General features: G+C 43.0%; 2 protein-coding genes across 2 annotated transcripts in view; one reads left to right on the plus strand and one right to left on the minus strand.

The window, feature by feature from the left end:
* Scaf4 (SR-related CTD associated factor 4) overlaps positions 1-16,230 on the plus strand; it is a 55,959-nt gene extending 39,729 nt beyond the window's left edge. Inside the window, exons 16-20 of the mRNA XM_032900459.1 lie at positions 680-837; positions 1,803-1,971; positions 2,056-2,142; positions 2,295-2,486; positions 14,893-16,230. Coding sequence (XP_032756350.1) covers positions 680-837; positions 1,803-1,971; positions 2,056-2,142; positions 2,295-2,486; positions 14,893-15,881 — 1,595 coding nt within the window. The 3' untranslated portion in view covers positions 15,882-16,230. The remainder of the gene's footprint in view (positions 1-679; positions 838-1,802; positions 1,972-2,055; positions 2,143-2,294; positions 2,487-14,892) is intronic.
* Positions 16,231-18,992: 2,762 nt separating this feature from the next.
* On the minus strand, positions 18,993-24,527 carry Sod1 (superoxide dismutase 1). Its single transcript, XM_032900460.1, has 5 exons — positions 24,326-24,527; positions 22,437-22,533; positions 20,949-21,018; positions 20,141-20,258; positions 18,993-19,193 (listed from the first exon to the last, which is right to left on the minus strand). The coding sequence occupies exons 1-5, from the start codon at positions 24,395-24,397 to the stop codon at positions 19,086-19,088; spliced, it is 465 nt and encodes a 154-aa protein (XP_032756351.1). The 5' UTR covers positions 24,398-24,527; the 3' UTR covers positions 18,993-19,085.
* Positions 24,528-26,620: the final 2,093 nt, after the last annotated feature.

The raw sequence follows: 26,620 nt of genomic DNA on the forward strand, positions 1-26,620 counted from the left end.
CACTTTCACTTACAGGAAGGAGCCAGATTGTATTTCTCATCAGACAAATAAACGTACCATGTCCAGGTGTATGCTTGTGGCAGGATAAAGAGACTCAGCCAGTGGAAGGGACTCTGGAAGTCATGGTCCTAGGAGGTTTTATTGATGACATAGAAGATTACTAACCAGGAAAGCCCTGGAATACAGAATGGGACGATAACTTTCTGGATTTTCCTTTCTTAGAAGATAACAAAAGAGGTGAAAGGGCTCTGTTAGTGTTTACTATTGGAGTGACTGAGAGAATGGCTGTTAGAACTGGCCATGTCATCCGGGTCCATCTGTTTCCCAGATCTATTGTTACTTGTTCATTTACATAATTACTAAAAATAGTAACACATTTGTTTAGTGACACTAATATTTTCTTTTTCAATTAATATATTTATTTCATGTATGAGCACACTGTCACTTTCTTCAGACACCAGAAGAGGGCATCAGATCCCATTACAGATGATTGTGAGCCACCATGTGTTTGCTGGGAATTGAACTCAAGATCTTGAAAAGAGCAGTCAGTGCTCTTAACCACTGAGCCATCTCTCCAGCCCGAAGCTAATATTTTCTAATCTTTAATTTTCATCTTTATATATTTGAAGTTATACATGAAAATGGCAAATATTTATTGTTACCATTGTTTAATTCACAGATTGGAAAGGCATCCCCAAAAAGCCTGAAAATGAAGTTGCCCAAAATGGAGGTGCAGAAGCCTCCCACACAGAGCCAGTGTCCCCCATCCCTAAGCCTGTACCTGTGCCTGTGCCTGCCCTTCCTGTTCCTGCACCTATAACAGTACCACCTCCACAGGTGAGATGCTGAGAACATGGGCTAACCTTCAAAGGTCTGAAAGGTTGCTTTTGAAATCTCACTGTTCTGTCTAAATAAAAAGTGAGTAGACACACATAGTAGTGTCCTCTGTTTTTGGTATTAAATCTATTTGTAAACTCCAGCTTTTTTCATAAATATTAATAAAACCAGATTAAATTTAGATTGTTTCACAAGTGTGTAGATTATTCAGTGCCCTGATTTATAATGTATATTCAGTGCCCTGATTTATAATGTCCTAGAGATGAAATCCATAACTGCCGTGGATGTTATTTTGCTTCTTACTAGGCCTTCATTTGTCAGGGAGTTACACTGTGCTGAACTCAGATACACATTTCCCAAGCCCCAGCTGCTTTGTGGAAGATGGAGTCATTCCATGTTTGTTGTCATGTAGCCTAGGCCACCCTCCAACTTGGCTTTTTCTATCTGTTTCCCAAGTGCTAGGACTACATGAGCTGATACACCTCTCTGGCTTATTGGTGGTTTTAAACTCCCGAGTTGCATTTGTTGGTGTTCAGTGTCAGACACCATCACTGAGTGTGTATCAGCTCACTTAGTCTCAAACTTACTTCAAGTTGGCAGGTTTCCAGTTTAGAACGCTTAGATAACCAGAAAGGCAGTACAGTTTGACTCTGGGATAATTCATCTTATTAATTTACCAAGTATATTGCCAGCTATCCTTTCTGCATTTCCAGTTTTTTAAAATTTCAGTCCTGGAGTATCTTCAGACGTGCTGTACTGTCAGAACACTAATTGATGCCAGTCAGAATGGCCATCCTACAGGAGAGAGCAGAGCTTAGCGCTACAGCATTTAGGTAGGCACAGGTTGCCTACTGTCTCATTATTCTAATAAATGTAGTGGTATAATGACAATTTAAAAGCTCCTGCTTTTATTTTCTTGGCACACATAGACTGGAAGCAGCTAAGTATGGTTTTCATTTTTCTAGGTCCCACCGCATCAGCCGGGCCCTCCTGTTGTTGGTGCTCTCCAGCCGCCTGCTTTCACTCCTCCCTTGGGGATCCCCCCTCCAGGCTTTGGCCCTGGTGTTCCTCCTCCTCCTCCTCCTCCACCACCATTTTTGCGCCCAGGATTCAACCCAATGCATTTACCACCAGGTACACCGACTCAACTGGGAATACTCTTTTAGGCTCTGAGATAGAATCATGTAGCAGGAGTTGACATGGTTTTTCTTACTCTAGGTTTTCTTCCTCCTGGACCCCCACCTCCTATAACTCCACCAGTATCCATTCCTCCACCTCACACTCCACCAATAAGCATCCCAAACTGTAAGCATGTCTTTCCTCTATGCTGACTTGACGTCTTGGAGTTGGGTAGGAGGGAATGGGAACAAATAGGAGGGTCTGTAGTCTGGGACAGGTTGTTGACCGGGAGCGTGACTAATCACTCAGCTTCACATGTCAATGTGATTATTCCTTAGCTACTATCGCTGGTATAAATGAAGACACTACAAAAGACTTATCTATTGGAAATCCCATTCCAACAGTGGTGTCTGGGGCTAGAGGAAATGCCGAGTCTGCTGACAGTGCGAAAATGTATGGTTCTGCTGGGCCACCTGCTGCACCCACGAGTCTGCCCACCCCTCCTGTAACCCAGCCCGTTTCACTGCTTGGTAAGTTCATTATTCTTTTATTGGTACTTTTTCCCCTTCAAGTTTGGCTCTTTAAAAATACTGTGAATTTTGGCAAAGTAACGCCCAATGCCGTGTTCCTCTGAGGAAGATCTTAAATGGTTTGTGCAGTTGTTTTTACCAGGTGACCTTATGCCTAGTTGTCCTGAATAAAACATTTCCATCTGCATGTGTTAATTTGGTATACAAATGTGATTACTTTCTGTGAAAGTAATTGTTACAGTTGTGTTCTTGATTAATATGATTCCATACTTCCAGCTCTAGCAGCTGGCTCCTTGTAGATATTTCTCTCTTCTTATCTATCTGAAACCCCTGGACTTTGGGAGCTTTTGAAGTACATAGACTGACAAACATATCTGACAGTCCTAGCAAAATGGCGTCTTCCAGTGAGAGCTGTACAGTGGAGGTGGAGTGGGAGGCCTTTCTCACTAGCTCCTTGCTTTTCTTCTGCTGCAGTTGCTCCTTTCCACAACCTTACCACTGCAGTCAGGGAGAGGTCAGCCTGGAGGCTTTACAGTTACCCTCATGTCCCTTACATGCTTCCCATCACATAGTTTTTATACTAGACCATCTTTTAAGGTAGTAAGTCATACTTGAAGTGATATTACCAAGTATAATCAACATTTGATTCTCCTAATGGGAAGTTAGTTCTTATGAGTGTGAGTCCATTTTATTTTCAGAGGTATACGTGTGTGTGTGTGTGTGTGTGTGTGTGTGTGTGTGTGTGTGTGTGTGTGTGTGTGTGTGTACATTTGCTCTCAGAACCTTACATAGCTTTAGAAAAGGATCAACTGGTGACCTGGGATATGGGACTTGGGATGCTGATTTCAGATAAAGCACTTTACTCTTCTCCAAGAGCTTCTGGATTGAAATGTCTTCTTTGTGCATGCAACTAATTTATGATAAACATACCAATTTCTTTTTAAATGGCTATATGCCCTCGTTCTGGCTGCACTTTAGGGCTTATAATGAGCTTTACTTTGAATTTCCATAGTAAACAGGAAAAAGAATGTTAGAGAAGGATCTGGGAAGGTGATTTGTTTAATGCAGGGCGCTTCGAGGGTTGCCCTATATGGGGATGGCAGAGAAGCACCGTGGCACACCAGTATGACCTGGCCTCGCTTGGATAGGACTTTTTCTGTATTTCTAAAGTACTTGCATGAGAATCTTAGAATCTGAATCAGATGCAGTTTTCTAATCAGCCCTTCCCATGTCCACCTGTGCATACCTCTGACTTGAAAAACAACTTGTCTAAGGTCTGTAGTTGACAGGCTGCCTGTAACTTACAAAGTTGTGTACATGTGTGGTTTTCTTCGGACTTCATAACTTTACTGAGTGAGTAGAAAGATCCAAGAGTTATAATCTCTAAGAGTTTGCTAGCCTGCTTATAGGTACTGCTGTTGGGAGTGAGTACCTGCTTCTGTTTACCCCAGATCCTGAAGACCCTGCCCTTTATTTCTTACCACCAACAAACAGACTTAACTTTTGCAACCAACATGAAATAAAACAAAAGTTCGTAAGCTTAAAAGTTTAACATGGTAAGCACAGCACGGCTGCAGAGCACCGAATCTCCCTCCACGGTTCTAATTGCCTCTTGGCCTTTCCATTTATCCTTCCCCTCACAGGATGGAAGGTCATGAGAGAGGTCACTGGTTTCTGTGATTAAGGGGGGTAGGTAAATGAGTGACTTAATGTAGGGCTCTTCACTTCTAATCGTCTTTGTTTATAACTTTTAAGACAAAAATTGAAGTTTGAAGGTAGTTTCAAATCCTGGAAGGTTTAAAATAATATAAAAATGGAAACTATTTTATTAAAATAAGTACTTTAAACTAACATTGAATAGTCTAGTTTCCGTTAACAGAAGGAAAATCTTGTGCATGCCTTCAGTCAGAAATCTGGAAACATGCTGGGCTTTGTGGCACTGTATACCCAGAACTCACTCGGGAGGCTGCAGTCCAAGGATCTTGAGTTGGAGACCAGCCTGAGCTACATAACAAGCCCCTGTCTCTAAGAAAGAAATCTTGAAACAACAAAGATAGTAACATAAATCTTGACCTTTCAGAGAAATAAATAAGCTTTGGTTTTCTTATTATTACAAAGGTTTAATCAGAAGTTTATTGTGAAAACATTCCTGAGCTGGTTTTCACCCTGTAGTAGAGCAAGCCCTTTGACGAGGTGAGTGAGTGGGTGTCCACCCAAACGGCCGTTGTTCTCATCCCAGGGCCAATGGCATGGTAGGACTAGTCCCTCACACCCACCATCCCAGCACTCTTCTCACATTGTCTTCTGTCACAAGAATCACAAAGGAAGCCGACCCTTGGACATACCCATCACCAGTAACTGTCACAGTGTTCACCTGTGCCCCTCCTGCCTGGCGGGTGAGCTTTTTAACAAGTAAGGTGCTGTTGTTGTGTTTCCATATGCATTCGAATAAAGGAGAATTTATTCAAGAGCATCACAGTTCCACCACTTTGATTGAGGAACGCAAGAATCACACTATGCTGTCACAGTACCAGTGGACCACGAGCTGGGTGCAGGTGGTGGTGTTCCCCCTTGTGGGGACTTAGTGACTAGGTATTCCCTCTTTTCTTGGTGCTCTGATGTTTCCATAAGGCTGTAAAATGAGATGCTATGTTGACCAGAACACTCTTCCTAGAGGCTAATGCCGAAGTCCCATTTCCTCGTCTGTAAAGGGAAATACATGGACACATGAGGGAATGGTGATGATTCAGTGGTTAACACAGAATGCCTGCCACCTGGGAGGCACTTAGCTGTCACAGGTAAGAAACGGTAGGAGGACTGAGGACATCTAGAGAGAAGCACTGCCTCTGCAGTCTGCTGACCCTGCTGGACTCTAGGTCATCAGCTCTTGTGTGCTCTCAGGTAGAAAGCACACTGTGAACAACAGTCTATCTTTGTATAGTTGCTTGTGTGTTCTAAGGTTCAGAAGACTAGATCGCAAGTACTCACGCTCCATTATCTGATATGCTCAGAAAATACGTTAAATCAGAGCAGCATTTTATTTTATAACACAACTCAGTATGGCAGGTCTTTCTGCAGTAGTTATCCAGTAGTGTTCTCCACATGTATCATTGGCACAGTTATTTCTGATGTGTGCCAGTAGTTTTGAGGTAGCACAGCTTACTAGATAAGCAGACCAAAATCTCATGTTGAGGCCTAACTAGTGGGAAGGATAGTGGAGTGCCTTGGGGTTGTTCGAGAACTCTGTCCTCAGGCTTGAGTTTGGATGCTGGTTAAGAGAGAGCAGCCTCTTACTAGAGCTGAGCTTAGGCCCTCCACTCCACTCCCATGACCCAAAAAGCAACGCTGAATTCAGAAGGACCCAAGTTTTCCACCATATTTTTGAGAACATTCTGATTCTTTAAAATTATCATTTGAAAATATAAATGACTAGGCATACAACAACTATTATTCATTATTACTTGATTTTAAAGAGTACTAGATTTAGTATCTCATGGGCCAAAGTAGCTGAAACCCATAGTGCTTTGTTAAAGCTAAAGATGGCATCTGCAGTTGTCAGTCACCTAGGAGAGAAGATGGACGGTGGCAATTCCAGTCTTTCTTTGATTGTATAAACGTCTGTGTTTGCCTTTCGGAACCTTTGTATGATGTGTATTGCTACTGTGATGTATAGCACATTTATTAAAAAGCTAATTGTAAATGTAAAGTTTGGGTTACTTTGGTGTTCCAAACAATAAAAAAAAGTACACAAAAAATGTGTTTGTGTTACCTCCTATCTGTCCTGTGTTACAAGGATCTCCAGAATATGTTTCAAGACACAAACTCTGCAGCTGGAATTGATTCTTTTTGTGGGACAGTAAAGCCTTCTCCTGACAGACATCACTTGTCCATTCCTGTCACACCCTCCCTGCCTTTGTTACGCAGCTGCAGATGGTGATGTTTATAAATGACCTCTCACTTTGAGAGTAATACTACACGTAAGATTACTTTTCTTTTCGATGTCCCGTGGTTTTGAAGCAGGACTCACATGGCGGCTACTTAGCTGAGTTGCCCGTGGATCGCTTGGCACACTGAGTCCCTACATAGCTATAGCAGGCATGGAGTGGATCTCAGACTAGGTCTTCTCAAGAGAAACTGAGGACTCAATTGCTTTGTAAATTATATCAAATGTTTGATTTTTATATTAAGAACCCTAATATGTACCTAGAAGAGTAATAGTCTTAACCCTATTTTGGTGTTGTTTGAAAATGGGTATTTAGTTTCTGATCGTTTAGCTGTGGAGTTTGCTGCTCACTCTTGAATTTTATAATTTTTATAACTAGTGATTTTAACAATATTTAAATTAGAACATTAAAGTAACAATCTGTTATTTAATATTTTAAATTTTAATGTTAACAATCGTTAATATTAAAGAACAGACTTTCAAGAGAAAATTATTTTAAAAATCCAATAAAAAAGGGGGGGGAAGAGAAAATTAGAGAAATTATAGTTTTTTAAAGAGTAATGCCTAGTTTTTTTAAAACAATGTCTGTATTTTAATACTTTAATACTGAACTTTAATATGGTTATACTAAATTACAAGCTAGGAGGATATACCAAAAAGCCCATTGACACTGTCTTATGAAAGTGTTCTTTGGGAAGCGTTAAAAGTTCCTGCCTCAGTGTTGTTCCTTTAATGGTTTGGAAGTGCTCATTATGGTCCCTTCAGCTTAATATATACAATGTTGTTTTGTGAGTGATACAAAAGTAATGTCACTCTGCAACAGAAATTTGCCTAGGATAAAACTTTTTATACATAAATACAACATGTTATCTCAGAAGGCAAAAGCATGTCCAACAGAGCGTGAGGAGAATCTTACAGGAAACTTCCAGGTACTACATTGTCTCCATGTCCCCTGAGGCCGTGTTACCTTCCTGGTGTTGACTAGCCTGAAGTGAGCCTTTCACCTTGTTTTGAGGGACACCTTGAGAGTGGGAGGGCAGAAACTTGGGAATCTAGAAAGGATTTCATAGACGCAGGTGACTCTAGCTAACACTGCCTACAGACATTGAGTAATGGAAGATTAACTTCTGGCAAGTGTCCTACCCAGTAGTGAGACTCAGTTATCGTACCTATCTGTCCTTTACCTTGCGGTACTTAGCAAGTAGCACATGGATTAACTTTTTAAAGTAGTTATAAATGCTGGAGGCTAATTAGCCATACAGTGTCTTATTTTGTTTAAAAAAATTCAGAGCATCTTTAAAGATTGCCGGTGCTCAGACTTCATTACAATTCTTGCATCAGTGTATAGTATGCCATTTGCTCAAGTAGATGAGACATCTCAGTGTGTGGCTTCTTCCAACTCCTCGCAGAGCTCGCTCTGGCATGTAAGGTCCTGTTTTTAACAGTGAGTGAAATGTGCTCTCTCTCATTCTTGAAAATTAGCTCCTTAAGTTTTCACCAACTTTCAACACAGTCCACTGCAAGCATTGCCTGGGGTTGTTCTCAAGGGGAAGCCCTTAAATACTGTGACTTGGTAAATCTAGGGTAGGAAACCCACATGTTGATTGTATTCTTGTGCCAGCTTTCTGAAGGTAGGATATCAAAACAAATGTCCTGTTGATGGGTTGATTAAATAAATACATGTGTGTATTTACCTGCAGATGAGCAAGGACTAGTGAGAAATTGAGGGTCATTGGTAGTGGGCTGGGCTCTTGTGTGCTGTCTGCTGGATTCCCAGCAGTACACCTAAAGAAATGAAGTTCCCTCATGTATAAGAAACACCACCCACCTAACCACCCTGCCCAATGGGAAATACTACAGTGACCGTATGTTGGTCAAAGTTAAAGAGCAACAGTGATAGACAATTGCAGTTAGGAATAGAAAAAGAAGGGGGGAAATGCAGTGTTTTCAAAGTTCAGAATCTCCAGGGTTTATGTTGAAAAGATTCTCAACACTTTGGTACCTGTAGCCTCTACTCCTCGGGGGAAAGTACCTTGTTGATAAGGTTGGTCACCACCTCTGTAACCACTATCCAAATGAGTGTTACTCATGGGTCCATGTCTACTGGGGACCTACTTGGTACCAAGTATCCTTCCAGGAACTAAAGAGCAGAGTGGACAAAGTGAGATCGGTTTCCCTAGTGTGTCCATTCCTCTGGAAAATAAGTAATAAAGATCACATGAAGCCCTTGCATTGAAGAAAGAAAGTAGAGGTGTGTTAGCGGGTGAAGATACTGAAGTGCACCATTGTCAGTACGGTGGCTAGAGTGGGCATTTGGAGAAAGTAGCTTTGAGAAAGAAACCCAAGTAGAGGATAAAGGAAAATAATCCACGTAAGTACGGAAATCTGGCATTTCAGGTCCACCAGCAAAGGGCAACCTGGATTAAGAAGCAACTTTATTTGCCTTGAGGAACCACAAGAGACTGGTAGAGCAGTCTCCGAGGATTGACAGATGAATATAGGGAAGGTTGTGGCAGTCGGGTGTGCAATGGAAGGAGTGCTGGGTTCTAAAACCTTTTATAAGGAACAGACTGGGAGCTGTCAAGAGAACAGCGGCCCCGTGTGGAAGGTACAAGTTTGTGATCTGGATGCATTTTGAAGGTAGGCCCTTCAGCACTGTCCCACTCCAAATGTATACATGTGTCACATGTATGTGAGCAGTTGGTGCTGTAACTTCATTCTTGAGATCATCAGGTCTTCGAGAGTGGGTGGTGGCCATTGGGGGGAGGGTTCACAAGTTAACTGGGTAAATTCTAGAGAGAGACATTCCAATGCCATGCAGATAATATGCCATGTCAGAGTTTGAGAAACAGAATTGGTAAATGGGCATGGCTCTAGAATCTTTAAGCGTTTTACAGTTGAAAATAAGGTGCTGACAGCTGAAGACATTTCTATTTGCAGCTCTAAGCAGTTAGAAGTTTAATCAGTTGCTGGAGAAACTGAAGCATAAGGAGAAGTAAGCTAAGGTCCCATAGCTATAATTGTGAGGGTTAAAGTCAAGGTGCACCAGCTTGCTCCAGTAGAAGCCTGCCATTCCACTACCCTTTTGCACTGTTGTCCAGCAGAGAGTAATAAAAAGATGTAGCCAATGGACTAGAATATGGGGAAGTGCCCTGGAGGCCATGCAAGGGCAAAGGGGGGGAAGGGATGAGCTCCCGAGTGCCATTGCTGGCTCAGAACTCCTAAATCTTGCTGTGGTGGCTTAGGGCTGTGCAGTCCCAAAACCCAGGACATAGAAACAGGAGGAACCTAAGTTTAAGGACAACCTGTAATAAGCAGCAAGATGCTGTCTGAGAAAACAAAGTGCTGAGCCTTTGACATTAGCCCTTAAAATGAAGGTGATAAGTTTGGTCATGTAGGGACAGGAGAAAATGGGATGTTGGTTGGGTTTAAATCCCTGAGGAGAGTTAGTTTTTAGGAACACACATGGTTGAATGCTGAAAGATGGCAGAGAAAGGGGGTTATCTTTGGTTTTATTCATAGATAGTGGGTGGTTCTGGAAAGGCTGATACGAGAAAGAAGGGTGCAATAGGTTAATAGGGAGGAGTGGATGAATCCAGCTGTCACAGGTGCAAGAAAACAAAAAAGGACAAAACACTGCAAAAACCAAGTACAATAAAAATAGAAAATGGTGTGTTCACATAATGGAAGACTGATAATAAGTGAAGTACTTGTTTGTGCTACACGACTTGGATGAACCTTGGAAAAATGCCAAGTGGAAGGAGCCACTCACAAAGGACTACGTATTGTATGACATATGATTCCATTTTATGAAATGTTGGCTAACAGGCAAGTTCACAGAAATAAAAAGTAGCTGGGTGGGCTGGGCAGGGGGGGGGGAGGAAGGGAGGGAGATGACAGCTAATGGAGCCAGCTTTCTTTTCATATATATATATATGCAGAAAACATGGCTTCAAGTTTTTGTATGAGCACACTAGAGAATGTAGAAATGTTACCTTTTAAAGTTATAAATAGATCAATTAGAAATGAAATAGATAGCCTGGATGTGGGAGTGTGTGTTAGGAAAATGTAAGGTTGCTGGGCAGAGGAGAGCGTGTGGTTTTGTGTTTAGGAAATCTCTTGAGGAGGCAAGTCAGTATACTTGGGGTTCAAGTGACAGCCATGCTTAGACCCAGGTTTAAAATGGATATTGGGGATCAAAATGTGACTCAATGGCAGGGCCTGTAATCAGTCCCAAATACCACAGTTTTTAAAAAAATATCAAACTGGTGTTGGAGTTTTTTTAGGTAGCCATGATGAGAATCGAGGACTAAGGGGGACTTGGAGGTGTAGGCTTGGTGGGGTTGGGGTTAAGAACATAATCTCAGAGAGGAGAGTGAACAGGGTGGCTGGAATGTGAGTTAAGTAATTACCAGTGATGAAGTTTTACCTGCGAGAAGTGGAGGCAGTGGCTGGGAATGCCTGTCAAATGCCTGGTTTTTCAGTAAAGGGAAGACCAGCTTGGGCCAGTAGAGATGGGGGATCAGATTCTTTGCCTTGCGAACTTGCTCTCTCAGCCCTCATCTCTGCACGTGGAGATCCCTGCTGTTCTTTAAAGATCTATTTAATCTGTGCCCTCTGTTTCAGCTTCAGCTGAAAGCCCTGTGTTTATATGTCCTTTTCACCTTCAGAAATTTCTGTCTGTCCCACCCCCACCGCCACCCCCCCAAGCCCTTTCATCATTTCTTTTGCCGTAGCTGTGTCTGATTTACCTGAAGCAGCCATTTTGGAGATGATTAGGAAACGCAGTTATTTTGAGTTTAGCTTCAGTTTTTGTTTTGTTGTTACCACCTCTACCTCACCCCCAGCCTTGCTTTCTAACCCTAGCTAGCCTACCATCCTCCTGCCTCCACATTCTGAGTTCTGGGATTATAGGCAGACATTTGGATTCCCCCCCCCCTTTATTTTTCAATCTCCCAAACCTGGCTTTACTAGAAATTTCTAAAGTGTGTGTGTTGTGTTGCCTTCTCTGGTCTAAGATCTTTCTTTGTTTGGCCAATATTAATGCTGTGATTCTGCTCTGACTGCAAACATCATCTGTTGCTTGCCTGCATATTCAGCAAGGCTGTCCAAGTGTTCAGCGCTAAGATGTGACCTTTCTCATTAGTCCCCTAACATTGTTCTTGATCTTGCATTGACACCTTCATTCATACAGAGGTCTATGTGTCTTAATCCCAGATTCAGCCCTGCCCACTAGCTGTTCTCAGTGTATCTCCTGCCCTAGCCCCTGACTTACAGTTTAGCCCGTTGTCATTCGAAGATGCGTGAGGGTAAGAACCTAACCACTAGTGCAATGGTGTGACCCTCTTTGCTTTCTGTACACCACTTACTAGAAAGTTGGGATTGTTTGTTTGTTTGTTTGTTTGTTTGTTTTCAGAACAGCAGGATCATTCATCTGCCCAGGATCCCACTCTAGCTTCCTCCACTAATTAGGCAAAGACTTAAGTTATTTATCATGACATTCAAGGTCCCTGCACTGCCTTGGCCCACCTGGTCAGCTTCATAAACCTTTCTGTAGAGAGGTTCTCCTCTCTGCACCCAAGGCCACCCTCCTGCAGTTCTCTTGAACAGTGAGTGAGTGAACCTCTGCCTAGTCACATCTTCCCTTACCCATACTGGTCTGGTACCAACCCAGCCCTCTTTTGTGTTCCCACTAAGTCTCCATTGTCTATCAACCCCACCTTTCTGTACTGTTAGCATCTTGCTGTGGCATCTGTAGCAATTGAAAGGAAGATTTGGTTTTAACTCCCAACCTAAATGAGTTCATAGTAAAATTTTGGTGTATTAAGTAGTTGCTTTTTGAAAAGTACGGAACTCAGCAGTGCTGCACAGCTTACTCTAGACAAACCTAATTGCTCTTTGTGGATTTCACGTATCTTTTCTATATTTCACTGCTGTGTAATGCTGGCCTGAAAATCCCCTGAAAAGTTAGCATTTGTCGGCCTGTGTGCCTGTTGCAGGATTTACCTTACCATTTTAGTTATACCCTTTATTACAGAAGTAGTGTGCTGTTACTGCAAAAATAAAAAAAAAAAAAAAAAAAAAAAAAGCTGCCTTGAAGGGACTTTGGAGTTTCTCAGCATCTTAAGAGCCCATCCCATCCAACATGTCTTCCCAGCATTGCTAACAAAAGGACAAGGGTTCAGTTGTGTAATATTTACAGCAAATGTCAAATAGAAGCATTTACACTTGTGCAGTAGATTGGGCAGGGGTTTGTTTTGTTTTTTCTTAATTTCATTCGGTACATGATTACCATTGGCCAAGTTTATTCCTGCACATCTTAAATCCATCCTGTGAAGGATTTATGAGACTAATCATAGGAACTGGTTTACGTTAATAAAGATTTTCATTTTTATCCTATCTGTGGTGTGGGATTGGTCTTGCATTTCCAATCCAGTCAGGTTGGTGGTTGAGGACCTCCCCATGACCCTACATGAATGGTTTTGCTTTCTCAGACTTGACTGAATGTTTAGTGTTTTGAGGTTGTTGCGGTGAACCTGTAGTGAGCACTAGAAGATGACAAACCAGCCTAACAGTAAGCATTGGTCCTTAACTCCTTGAAGATAAACTTTCTAATAAAAGATGATAGCAAAGTCAAGTCTAGTGGTGTTTGGGTTCCTCTACCCTTTCCGTACGGTGCTTGGGATTATGTAAGGGGCCCTGCTAAGTGGGAGGGATGGTGTGTTGTAGGTGCTTTTGTGAGACATATTCTCAGTGTACTAAAAATACTAAGTTTGCCACTTCAGTATGCTGGCCTTAGTCAAGCTGGTAGTCCAGAGTGTTGGCTAGAGTTGTCTCAGGACATTCTCTCAGTCCTTGTCACATTTGCCCACTCATGGCCACCCAGTTGGAGTTTGATTGGCCTTAAGGTCTTCTCAGCTAGTAAAAGACTTAAAGCGTAATTGATGCTATATTTAAAGATGTTCTGCGTAGTCCTAGAAAATCACTTTTCTAAACAAAATGTGTAGAGTAACAATGTCCAGTTACCCGAGCAGGCAAGTTTTACCATTTAAAGTGGCAGGCAGTCCTTTCCCCTTCTTGGCCTACTCAAGTGGATATCCAAAGTAGTTCCTGAGGGATGCTCATCTTGGTGCACTCATACACTGTGTGTGGCTCCGAGTCTCTGAGCTTACAGTGTTTCATACATTAGCTCATACGTTATGAGGAGTGGCAACTGGGATGGGAATTCCGGTTCACCCTTAGTATGACTGTGCATACAGAAAATGTAGGAACTTTCAGGACTTACTTTACTAATTTTCTACAATGGGTAGATGTAAGTTGACTCTACTTGTAAACCTAAAATTACGACGTATTTCTGTCACACAGGCACTTCTGACCGTTGTCAGCTGATGGTCATAAGCTATAACTTTATCAGACTTCTGTGGTACATGGGCGAAGGTGTGACCATTGTCCTTTACTGTCTAGACCCTTTTCTTTCTTTTTTTTTTTAAGATTTATTTATTATATGTAAATACACTGTAGCTGTTCAGACACACCAGAAAAGGGCATTGGATCCCATTACAGATGGTTGTGAGCCACCATGTGGTTGCTGGGATTTGAACTCAGGACCTCAGGAAGAGCAGTCAGTGCTCTTAACCACTGAGCCATCTCTCCAGCCCTCTAGACCCTTTTCTACTATCAGAATCCCTCTTCGTCACAGTGCCATTTGGTCTTTGGATTTGGAGAGAAGGAGATTCAATGCCGATTTATCAGGACCAAAACAAAGCCTTAACCCTGCTACTATAAATGCTGGGTTGTTGAGCTTTCAGGATTCTTGAGCCGGAATGAGCAGACTCTTTGGTAAACCAGCAGGAAAAGCAATGGGCAAGTGTGATTTACAAACAGTGCCAGTGTGCCAGTCTTCCTGTCTTTGGAGGAAGAGAGGCTGTGTTGCTGAGGGCCCCACATGGCCAACAACGTTGTGTTATCTGTCCTAGGACCGTTGTGCCTATTCATAATAACTCCATGGAGCGTCCGGGACAGATGCTTTAAGTCATGGGCCTCTTCACGTAGGCACATTAAGACATGAAATCAGACTGTATGCTTGGGCTGAGAGAACACTGACCATGGCCTTATGCTGTTTTAAGTAGCCGACAGTGAATGAATGCAGGCCTTCCTTGATCTCACTGAACATATCATAGTCAGACTTAACTGTCTTAAGTGTTGATAAAACAGCTTCTGAGGAGGGCTGCTAGAGAGGACAAGTGACAATTCCAAGACCACAGCTGTCCCTCCGTATTCTGCCCTCTGCCTGTAATGGCTGCCTAGACAGTGAACCTTAGTTACTGGCTAGCCCAGGGTTAGGTCAGCAGAATTCACAGTGAAATTGGCTTAGGACTGACTGCCTTTTACTTCTCTTTCCACGTCCACCAGAGACAGCTAAATGCAGACTGCATTTACACTTTTCTTTGTGTTCTCTTTCAGGCACTCAAGGAGTTGCACCTGGTCCTGTGATTGGGCTCCAGGCACCCTCTACCGGTCTTCTCGGGGCCAGACCCGGCCTGATCCCACTCCAGCGCCCCCCAGGAATGCCTCCACCACACTTGCAACGGTTCCCTATGATGCCACCTCGGCCCATGCCACCTCACATGATGCACAGGGGTCCGCCACCAGGACCAGGGGGCTTTGCTATGCCTCCACCTCATGGAATGAAAGGGCCTTTCCCACCACATGGCCCCTTTGTTAGGCCTGGTGGAATGCCAGGGCTTGGGGGCCCAGGCCCAGGCCCAGGAGGATCAGAAGACCGAGATGGAAGGCAACAACAACCGCAGCAGCAGCAGCAGCAGCAGCAACAGCAGCAGCAGCAGCAGCAACAGCAGCAGCAGCAGCAGCAGCAACCACCACCACAGCAGTCACAGACACAGCAGCAGCCAGCGCCATCCCAGCAGCCAGCGCCAGCTCAGCAGCAGCCACAGCAGTTTAGAAATGATAACAGGCAGCAGTTCAACTCAGGTAGAGACCAAGAAAGGTTTGGAAGAAGATCTTTTGGAAGTAGGGTGGAAAATGACCGGGAGCGGTATGGGAGCCGTAGTGACGAGAGAGATAATAGCAACCGTGAAAGGAGAGAGTGGGGAAGGAGGAGCCCTGAGCGGGACAGACACAGAGACTTGGAAGAGAGAAGTAGACGCTCTAGTGGGCATCGGGACAGAGACAGGGATTCTAGAGATAGAGAGTCCCGTAGAGAGAAGGAAGAAAGTAGAGGAAAGGAGAAGCACGAGGTGGCAGACAGGGCAGGTGGTAACAAAGCTGTCGAAGCTCCCCTTAGCCAAGTGGGAAACACAGACACTGTTTCAGAACTTAATAAGGGGGAGGCCATGGCCACAGTGGTAAAACCTGAAGAGTCACCTGCTGAGGCTACCTCATCCGTTGAACCTGAGAAGGATTCTGGCTCAGCAGCAGAGGCTCCTCGCTAGAGACTGGATTTGACAGAATGTGACAGTGACACTTGGGTATAGAACGTGAGGTGTACAGATGCTGTATAATATTCGCTCCTGCTACATCACTCCACAGTAGTTGGTGGGGATTGTGAGCAATTTGATTGCTTTCCTTCTATTTAAAAATAGCCACAAAATAACAAAAAATACTGAAGATATATTACCCCTTTTTTTGCTGTAACTTTTTAAAAGTTTTGACTTTTAAAAGTTTACAAATCCTAATTAGAAGTGCTCTCTATTTTTTTTTTTTTTAATTTAAGAAAAGGTAACGGTGAAAAGCTCCTCAAACAATAGGGATGTTTTTAATAAACTCTATTTTCGTAACAAACTTTAATGTGTGCTATTCTTCATACACTGCATTAAGATGGAACGGATGTTAACCATCAAAGATTGAGCTGTTAATAATTGTTGGAGTCTAAATTAGACTTCTTTGATGGGGAAAGAAAGACACTTACGTAGTATTTGCCAGTGCTTGGAGTTTTATTCTTTTGACTTTTAGTATTTTGACCATAAGGTAAAGGTTAGTGATCTTAAAGTTCAACTAAGAAATTTGTGTCTGCAGGTCAGTTCTTTTTTCCCTCTTGGCTTTGTGGTAATGTTGCCCTAATTAATTTGTAAAGGAGATTTGTTAGGGGAAATAATTGGATTCCCAACATTATACATTATACTATAAATTACCTGATTGCTTGGGCATTACTTATTTAGAAGGTTGACGTGTTTATAATCATCCCATTGAAATTTCCAAGGTGTAAAATGAGGCCCGTGTTAACATATGCAACCAGAAAGCTTTTTATAGACTTAAGTACAGTATGACATTTCTTGTAAGCTTTGCCTGTTGTCTTTACCATCTTCAATAGCCCAAGAAGTACACTGAACCTTTGCTGCTACTTGTGAAGCCAAACCAAGACTCTAATAGTATTTATTGGAAGCACTGACATAAAAGTGTCGTCCGAGCCCAGTGGGTCGTAGTGCACACCTTTAATCCCAGCGAAGGCAGAGGCAGGTGCATCTCTGAATTCAAGACCAGCTTGGTCTACAGAGCAAGTTCAGGACAGCCAGGGCTACACAGACCCTGTCTCAAGAAACCAAAAAGAGTTTACCCAAACAAATTTTGCCAGGTGGTGGTACACACCTTTAATCCCAGCCCCCAGGAGGCAAAGGCAAGGTGGATCTTTTGTGAGACAAGGCCAGCCTGGTCTACACAGTGAATTCCAGGACAGTAAAAGCAGCTAAACACAGAAATCCTGTCAAAAAAAACCAAAAAACCCCAAGAAGGTGGGGTGGTGGTGTCTAGAGTCGGGGACTTAATGCTAGGTATTTATTTACAGCAGTGGTTCTCAGCCTTCCCAATGCTGTGACTCTCTAATATCTCATGCTGTGCCGACCGCTAACCATAAAATTATTTTTGTTATTTTACAACTAATTTTGGCTATTATGGATTGTAAATATCTGATAAGCAGATGATATAAGTTCCAAAGGGGTTGTGACCCACAGGTTGAGCACCTCTTATTTACAGTCTGGAAGTTCCTTTCATCAAATTACATTTGAAAGACAAGAGGACTTGGCCAGTAAAGACACTTTCTGCCAATCCTGATGGCCTGTGTGATCCCAGGGACAAAACAGGTGGAAGAACAGGTGTTTTCCTCTCATTGCACACATCCTGAAAATGTGATTTTAAAACTACAAGGTGCTAGGCTAAACAAAAATAATTCATCAGACCTTAGAGTACTGAGAAGCTCCTTTTTGATGCTCCCACTTGACATTTAACTCTTTAAGATCTTCCTAATGATGGTAAGAAATGTGTCTGTAGCTATGCCAGGTTCTGGTTTTTATGGTGACCCTACTTGGGCTTTTTAAGTCCCTACTAGAATATTTCTGGGAAGATGCTAAAACATGCACCTGACTATTCAAAGCCAGATTCCAAGGACAGACTTGCAGCTTGTATTTCCAACTAAAAATACCGAGAAATGAGCTGATAAACACCGGTTTGTGATTCCACCAGATGCTTCCCAAGTTAGTCTGCATTGAGTCACACACGCACACACATACATACACACCCCATCAAAACTTCATTAAGGAAATAAGTTATGTATGATTTACCTGAAACTTCAACAGAACTGCGTACGGATGCATTCCTTATAAGCAATCTTAAATTGGAAATTTAAACTTAAAATTTTTAAACCTGGAAACTTATTTTTTTCCAATTTTCAGTGTTTTGTATTTGAAAAATTAAGAGGACTATGGTTTACACCAAATTTGTCAGAAATATTTCAGTTGAACTGTTCCAAATAGTCACGAGCCTTTTAGGTTAATATTTCCCTTACAAAGCTCTTTCTTGGGATGTATTTATTAAGGTACTCGGTTTCATTAACTGAGGCTGTAAAAGTCGATTTAGCCACAACCTCCAGAACCACTTGGTCTCATCTCCCAGTGCTATGTATTTCCTGAGTGCCAACCTTAAAAAAAACAGGTGGTACCAACTTCACTTGGCAGGTAGAGGAGGTATTAAACTTGGCTAGCTGAGGCTACCTATTTGCCTTTTATGAGTTTGATACAAGTTTACTAAAGGGCTTTATCTTAAATCATGGCTTCTAACTCTAATACGATTTTAAAATAAGGTTAGGTACTCTGAATCTTAAAGAGAGCTTTCAGTAATTTCTCTGATGATAACAAAGGGCAGAAAATTTTCTAAGATCAAATCCGGTTTGGGCTACCACACATCATTTTGATGATACCACATGAAACACTTTCGAAATGAAATACTATGAGAGCCTCATTGAGTCTGTTGTTGATGCTCAATGTATAGAGCTTAGGTCTTTTTTGGTATACATTAATAGGCTTGAAATAAGTATCTCTCGAGGCTCTAAATAAGTCTCAGTCTCTCAGTCTCTCTCTCTCTCATATACACATACACACACAGAGAGGCTTGAATGAGAATTTCAGCTTAACACCAGTGTAGTCTGGTACAGAAACAACAGATTTTAGTTCAATGAGTGGTACACATTCAGAAAGTTCTACACATCCTCCAAACATCGTCAGTCACCTCTTACTGCAAGTCCTTAGAGCAAGTCAAAGGAGTCACACATTTAACAACTGTTAAGATTACAGTTTAATGGTTTGGTTTTTTTCTACAGTTTAGCAGGACAGCAGATGAGTCTGAGACTCAGACCACATAGGGAATGTTTATTGGGCAATCCCAATCACACCACAAGCCAAGCGGCTTCCAGCATTTCCAGTCTTTGTACTTTCTTCATTTCCACCTTTGCCCAAGTCATCTTGTTTCTCGTGGACCTTTGAAAAGAATGAAGAACATTTAGGTTTCGGTGATCAAGTAATTAGCACTTCTTCCCAGCAATACTTCAAAGGACCATGTATATTAGAAAATGTTCAAATCTATTAGTAAATCAATGCTAATTTTTATGCTATCAGTTAAAAGCAGACTACTAAGTGTTTCCTTGCTCGTGGCTATTTCTAGATGAATACTAAGGACCCAAATAACTACCAGGCACATGCTGATCTTAGCCCTCACCCTCACCCCACTGTACAGCAGTCATTCTTACAAACTTCTCTATCAAAATCTCTTGGTGAGTGAACTATAGGCCTACATGTAAGAGGCAATTCTAAATATCTTTACTTAGCAACAAGATTTTAAATTTTATTTTTAGAACATTTATGAATGATTGTTCTGCTTCACCAATAGGGCTGAAGAAAATTCTAAGGATAAAGGGTCAACTGAAAGGAAGTGCCTACTGAAAAGTTAGCTGCCCGAAGTGGGCAAGAGCTTTTACTACTTGGTGTTCTGCATGAACCAGATTCATCTCCCGAGGGTAACTTGGGAAGACGGCTCCCATATGGTAACCAAGCGATAACCTGCAGACTTGAATACTGACATCCATCGCAGATTTTAAGCTCAACGAAATGATTAACTGTAAGGGGGCAATCATGGCAAGAAAATCCAGCTGTTTTAAACTAAAGAACTATTGTATCCTCAACTCAGATCCAGTCTGATCAAATGTAACCAGCTTTCTACCGCACTTCAGCAGAACAGCGTTCTTAACTGACCTAGGCAAATTAATTCTTTACTATTACATCCAATAAAATAATATTTTTTCCTATTCTGAACTCTTACCAATTTATGTGATCTTTTAGGAACTAGTTTAACTACCACCACGAAGTCATGGAAAGGTACATAACTATGTTAGAAGAAATCCTACATCTACTACTATATGGAAACTTACCACCATAGTACGGCCAATGATGGAATGCTCTCCTGAGAGTGAGATCATACGATCTTCAATGGACACATTGGCCACACCGTCCTTTCCAGCAGCCACATTGCCCAGGTCTCCAACATGCCTAACATTAAAACAGCACCAGGTGGATAAGCAATGATATCTATTTCACATCGATAGAGTTCAATAGCTAAATTCACATCGAAGTCAAATGCTATGAGTGGATTAAAGAGTGCACATACACTATCAAATATGATGGCTTTTCCAGACAAAGGTCTGGAAACACAAATTTCAAAACAGGTAGCCAGGATACCTTGACCCATAGCTCTTCCAGTTTAAAGGAGAGAGCCACGGTCTAGGACTTTCGCAAAGGATGTCAGCTCCTGATTAGCAAAGGTTTGCTCCCAGGCCTCCATTCCAAAAGCAAGCTAGCCCTTCTTTAAATGTAGGACTTTCCTAAGGTTTCACATACAAACGGAATCTCAACTAGTTTTTATTATCTGCATTAGTATCATATTATACAATGATTTACTTTGCTAGTGACTGATAGTACTGTTATCCATGATATTTTCTGTATTGGTTCCTTTTGGCACTTGTATTAGTTCATCTTCAATAAATGCTACAAAACTAAATCACTAAGAGTCCACATTTGTCAGCTCCTTCACCCAATATAAACTATTCCAGTACTTGGGGATGTGGGAGTTGGGTGAATGGAAACATACAAAAGAAGAGGCAGTGAGACCACTCAGTTCTGTCTTCAGGTGTTTTCCACAGACCCCTCTCCACCACCATGCATAGAGAGAATGCTGCTCACCTCTCTTCATCCACTGGACCGCCATGTTTCTTAGAGTGAGGATTAAAATGAGGTCCTGCAGTGGTACAGCCTATTTACCAGAAACCAGCAGTCAGATTATGAAGTAAACCTCTGTATGTAATGACATCGGCATTCTTACAACTTCCAACACAGCAAACATGGAGCTGGTATGTGCTGGAGTGATACAAACAGGAAGCAGCACCCTGGTACAAATAGCTGGACTGTATGGCCTTGCATTTTCAAGCTACCCGCTTTTTCACTAGACTGTCACCTGTGTTTGTGATTTGAGACAGGGTCTCACTACCACAGCCCATGATATCTGCAGTTAATGACCCTCCTACCTTAGCCTTCCAAGTGCCAGGAGCATGGTAGTGTCACAGCATGCCTAGCTCTGGTTCCTTCCTCTACTGGAACAGATGCGACCTTTAGTGGCACTTCTAAAGTTAAAGTCCCACATTTAAAGATCTTTGCCTTTAAGACCTCTTTCAAGACCTTACCCCACCAAACAGCCCCGCCATCTGATCTGGCTTTTACTTGGGGCAGACAGATTTAGATTATCCCCGAGCGCCAAGGCTGCTGTACTTCTCAACTCCAGGGGTGAACAGCATAGAGGTGTACATGTGGGCTAAGGGACATCTCAACAGCACCAACAACTCAGAAATAGGACTTACATAGTTTACAATTTCTACCCAGACCAAGGAAATAGGTGCAGGGCAGGATTCTGGAAGGAACTTAACAAGCCAAAGCTACCAGGCCAGAGGCAAAGCAACTGATGGAGCTTTAGTAATTATCCGAATGGGTCAAACCCAAACATAAGTAACTGTAGGCCAAATTACTGTACATTGCACACAGGTTGATGGCCTTTAGCCCTGCACATCTAAGACTAAATGGTTTAAGCTCCAGCACAGATTCCAGGCTAGCATGCACTATGTGGGGAGGGGAAAGCAGGGGAGAAGAGGGAAAGGAAGAAAAGGCTCTAGCAACGTGAATGAGGCTCTTAAAAGATTATAAACAAACACAGATCATTACTCCAATATGGTAAAAGTTCACTAAATGCAATGTAAGCCACTACATTTTCTGACTCGATTCCAATCCCAAATATAAAAAATTTTACTCTAAGCATTTATATTGAATCTTTAGTTTTTGTCACTTCTGTCCCACTATGCCTCTCGTGCATAGCTGTCCTCCCCCAGCTCCAAACACCTCAAAGGACTATCCAAAATAAGGAAGGTGCGTATTTGTTTCTGTATATTAAAGTCAAGCTATAATCACATTTGAGAAAATTTACCCTCACCTTCCCACTTAAGGAGTCAAGAAATACTCGATACTAACTAAAATACTTTTGTGGCTATTTTCCGAGGTTGACCTAAGTGGTTATTTTAACTTAATCTAAAAGAAAAAGAAAAAAATTGATGGTTTTAAAAATTGGTCCTGACTCAGTCCCATTCATCTCACTAGTCAGCCAGGTAGAGACAGATTAAGACTTACCTTGTGTATTGTCCCCGTATTGATGGACATGGAACCCATGCTCGCCTTCAGTTAATCCTGTAATCTGTCCTGACACCACAACTGGTTCACCACTTGCCTTTATTTAAAAAAAATACAAAAATTAAGACATCAAGTTTGTGTTAATACTTCTGAATCACAGTAAAAGGCACAAGTCAAAAAACAAAACAAAATCAAACCTATGTCCAAATCCAAGTAGACCCATTTCCTCCAGGGTGACTCTAGAGCTGCTTAGCTCTAGGCCTCTCCCTCCCTACCCATCTTCCCTAACACTTGCTGCCAGATGCACGTGTGCAGACACCTGGACTCAACAGCACTTGAAAAGCACCCAGAGGAACAAAAAGGGGCAGCTCAATGTCAGAACTAGGGAATAGATGGCTACTGCACCGTGTCAGGCTTGACTCTTACAGAACACTGGCTGCCCCAGAAACCTCTACTCCACATTCAGTGATGTTTATCAGTTCCCATAATTTTATCCAGTAGCCAGAAAATAATTGTGTCCTACTGCCTGTGGGGATCCATTTGGGTCTAACCAGAGCTACTTTTAAAAAAAGTCTCATTAGGCATCCAAATCTAGAGAATTTGCCACTTAACAAAAAAGAAAAGAACATCCAAAATTCAAATTTAGTATTACTTCAGAAATTGTAGCAACCAACTGCAACAAACAAGGACACTCATACGGGACCTTTCTAGTTTAACTCTCCAACGTTTTCAACAAAATAAGGGACTAGGAACTTTGAGTAGAAAAAAAATGATTTTGAAAAGTTGGCAACAGGTTAAATCAAACAGTTTTGATAGCCAAGTTGTTACAGCTGCCAACCTGGAATGCTTAACTATCGTTTGATCGGGTACAAAGGGCAGCGTCACCAAAGAATGCTGCAAGCTGCTCTGGGAAGGTGGACAACGACAGAAACTCGGACACGGGGGTAGACCTAGCTAGTCTTCAGCTTTCTCAGGGTGGGGAAAAAGCCCTGTCTCACAGTGAATTCTGTGGGAAGAAGAGAAGGACAAAAACAAAAAATTTACACAGGAAAACAACAAAATACATTTAAATGCCAAGAAACTGAGACTAGTTATGAAAAACTCTAAATTCCCGTTATCAGTTCTCCTCATAAAGGAAACACTTGGATTCACTATGGTGTCGGTCTCCTCACATTTATGTAAACCACTTTAGAGAGCACATAACGCTCATTTATCAAATATCTCTCTCGGGATTAAAAGGAGTACAATGTTAACCTCCCTAAGGCTCTGAGCACGCTCTTAACCACACACAAATATCTTCCTTGTGACGCATGTGTTTTTGCAGAATTGCAGTAGTTTCGAAAATATTTCTGTATACTTTTCAAATTGTGCTCAGAGACTCGCTGTCGTAGAGAACAACCAGAGTCAGGTCTTTCTTGGAGCTCTTGATGGCAAAACAACTGCCCAAGGCCATCTCTTTTCTTTCCCCCTTGCGGCACGACCCTGACCTAATATAGCCAAGGCTTGGCTTTAAAATGCCACAAATGCGTTCTGCTTGCTGCGTTAGTCCGGTTTGGCACCACCAGGTTCAAATATTCTTACAACAAATGCAGCCGGTGGCCACAAGGCTCTGAGCCCATGTGGGACAGGGACACCGGAAAAGCAGCAGCCCCAGAGGGATAGCGGATGCCAAGCCCGCTCTCTCGGGCCGGCCGGGCCACTCGGAGGCGCGAAGAGGAACCCGCCCGGAAGGCCCCGCGGCGCCCCGGCCTCCTCTCCCGCGCCCGGCCCCTGCCTCAAGGCCGCGGTGACTCAGCATTTAACGGGCTCAGGCCGCGGCGGGGGCGTGGCGTGCTCCCGCACAGGTGCCCCGCGTCACCGCGGCCTGCGCCCAGCGCCCCGGGCCTTGCCTTCTGCTCGAAGTGAATGACGCCCTGCACCGGACCGTCGCCCTTCAGCACGCACACGGCCTTCATCGCCATGCTTCCCCGGGAGACGCGCGGCGGCCTCGGAACCTGGGAGAGCAAAAATCAAGGAGACGACAGAAGCCGCCGCAGGAAACGAAGGTGCAAAACGAGGGCCCAGCGCCGCGGAGCTTTTATACGCCTGCGCCTGGCCACTCCCACCTTGGCAGGGAACCAATCGCTAGCCGCGGTTTCTGACTACCCTTCCTGAAGTTCCCTGGCCGCGGGGCACGTTGGGGGCGGGGCTGAGGGAGCGCCAGCTTCAGGAGCTTGCGGACTGAGAAAGTTCCAGAGTCGAGACTGAGCTGGGAAAGTCGCTTTTGTCTTCTAACTGTGACGTCGGCCGAGTCGCGGCGGAAACCGAGAACCTCGGCGAGGCCTGCGTGCGCGCCTGGAAGGTCTGAAGCCGCTCTGTCTAGAAATGCGGATTGCGACTGACTTTGCAGCGCGCCGCAGTTGCTGTGTGAAAGTTGGGGTGAGCCAAGATGGATGCTCGGTGTAATATGTGTAAAGCCCATGTTCTATCTCCAGACACACCCCTGTGTCTCTGCAGGTTTCTTTTTTTTTTTTTTTTTTTTTTTTTTTTTTTTTTTTTTTTTCTCTCTGCAGGTTTCTAATTCCTGGGCACATACCACGTTACTTATTCTTCACTAATGTTTTTGTTACTGGTACTGGGGATTTGACACACACACACCCCTCGTGACAGACATGTGCTCTGCCAGTTAGACACACCTCCTTTTAAAAATATCACACCGTGTATACCTTTGGCTATCACAGAACTCATTATGCAGACCAGGCTGACCTCAAACTCACAGGGCTCTCCCTGCCTCTGCCTCTGCCTCTGCCTCCCAGTTGCTGGGGTTAGAGGCGTGTACCTGGCTTTCTTTTAACTTTAGAGATAGGGACTAAACTTCCATTTGAGATCCTCCTGTCTCAGCATCCCCAATAACTAGGATTGCTCGTCTGCCCCACCATCCCCAGCTGGTGTTACTTGCTTAGTAACATTCTGTCTCCTCTTGCCTGTTGAAGTGGTTCTCAGACAGCCATGCAGCTGGAGAACAAGATGCCTGATGAAGTCATTTGTGATACCTCCATGCACTGGGTGAGACATAGTGCTTCAAGGAAGATATTTTCTAAGACGGTATGGAATGAGCAAAAGGGTACAAACTACAAAAAAAGGTGGGGAGACATCACCATAATTTACTTGAGTTCTCAGAAATGTCTAGAAAGATATATGGGGAGTCCCTGGAGCCAAGAAAGGGTATCAGTAAGAGAGAGAATTCTTAACTAAAAACAGAATTGTCTCTTTTTATTTAATTTTATTTTTGGTTCTTTTTTTCGGAGCTGGGGATCGAACCCAGGGCCTTGCGCTTCCTAGGCAAGCGCTCTACCACTGAGCTAAATCCCCAACCCCATCTCTTTTTAAAGTTGTTTCTTAACTAAAAAAGAAAACTGTCTCTTTTTAAAATTGAAATCTCTGTGGTCTCCCAAGAGCTCATGCATAAAACTGCATGTTCTGCTACACTCAGGAGGCAGGATTTAATTCTGAGGATGGCAAAATGCCGAAACCTAACTCTAGGCCAGAGAAACAGGAGGAACTGATTGGCCACACTGGGATACAGCTACTTATGTAGACCACTGGGCTCTGCTCTATGACTATCCTGGAGAGTCTTATTTCTTTCTTTTCTTTTAAATATGTATTTTATGTGAGTGCACTGTAGCTGTCTTCAGACACACCAGAAGAGGGTATCGGATCCCATCACATGATTGTGAGCCACCATGTGGTTGCTGGGAATTGAACTCAGGACCTCTGGAAGAACAGTCAGTGTTCTTAACCGCTGAGCCATCTCTCCAGCCCTGGGAGTCTTACTTCTATTTACCACAGACAGAAAAGGTACTGAAAAACTGAAGAAATGACAATTCTGCCCAAAATCAGTATGGTGGATAAACAAGTTTATTTGGGTTACTTAGAGGAGCATAGGTGGACACAGACACTATACCACAGAAGAGCCTCATCTCTCAGCAATTGCTAACCACTTGCATGCCTTCAGAGAGGGTAGGGCCTCCTGGGTAAATGTTAGTTGGTCGGATATTGTGAGGGCCTGGGAGTGGTCACTCTTACCACTTGCTAGGCAGTGATGGTCACATATCCAACTGAAGGAAACAGGCACATAGCCGGCCCAGGCGTGTCTTCTGTGAGAGATACACAGTTCACATTTTTTCTTGAGGCACTCCAGTCAC

The sequence above is a fragment of the Rattus rattus genome, chromosome 4 (genome assembly GCF_011064425.1).
Source record: "Rattus rattus isolate New Zealand chromosome 4, Rrattus_CSIRO_v1, whole genome shotgun sequence".
Taxonomy (NCBI): domain Eukaryota; kingdom Metazoa; phylum Chordata; class Mammalia; order Rodentia; family Muridae; genus Rattus; species Rattus rattus.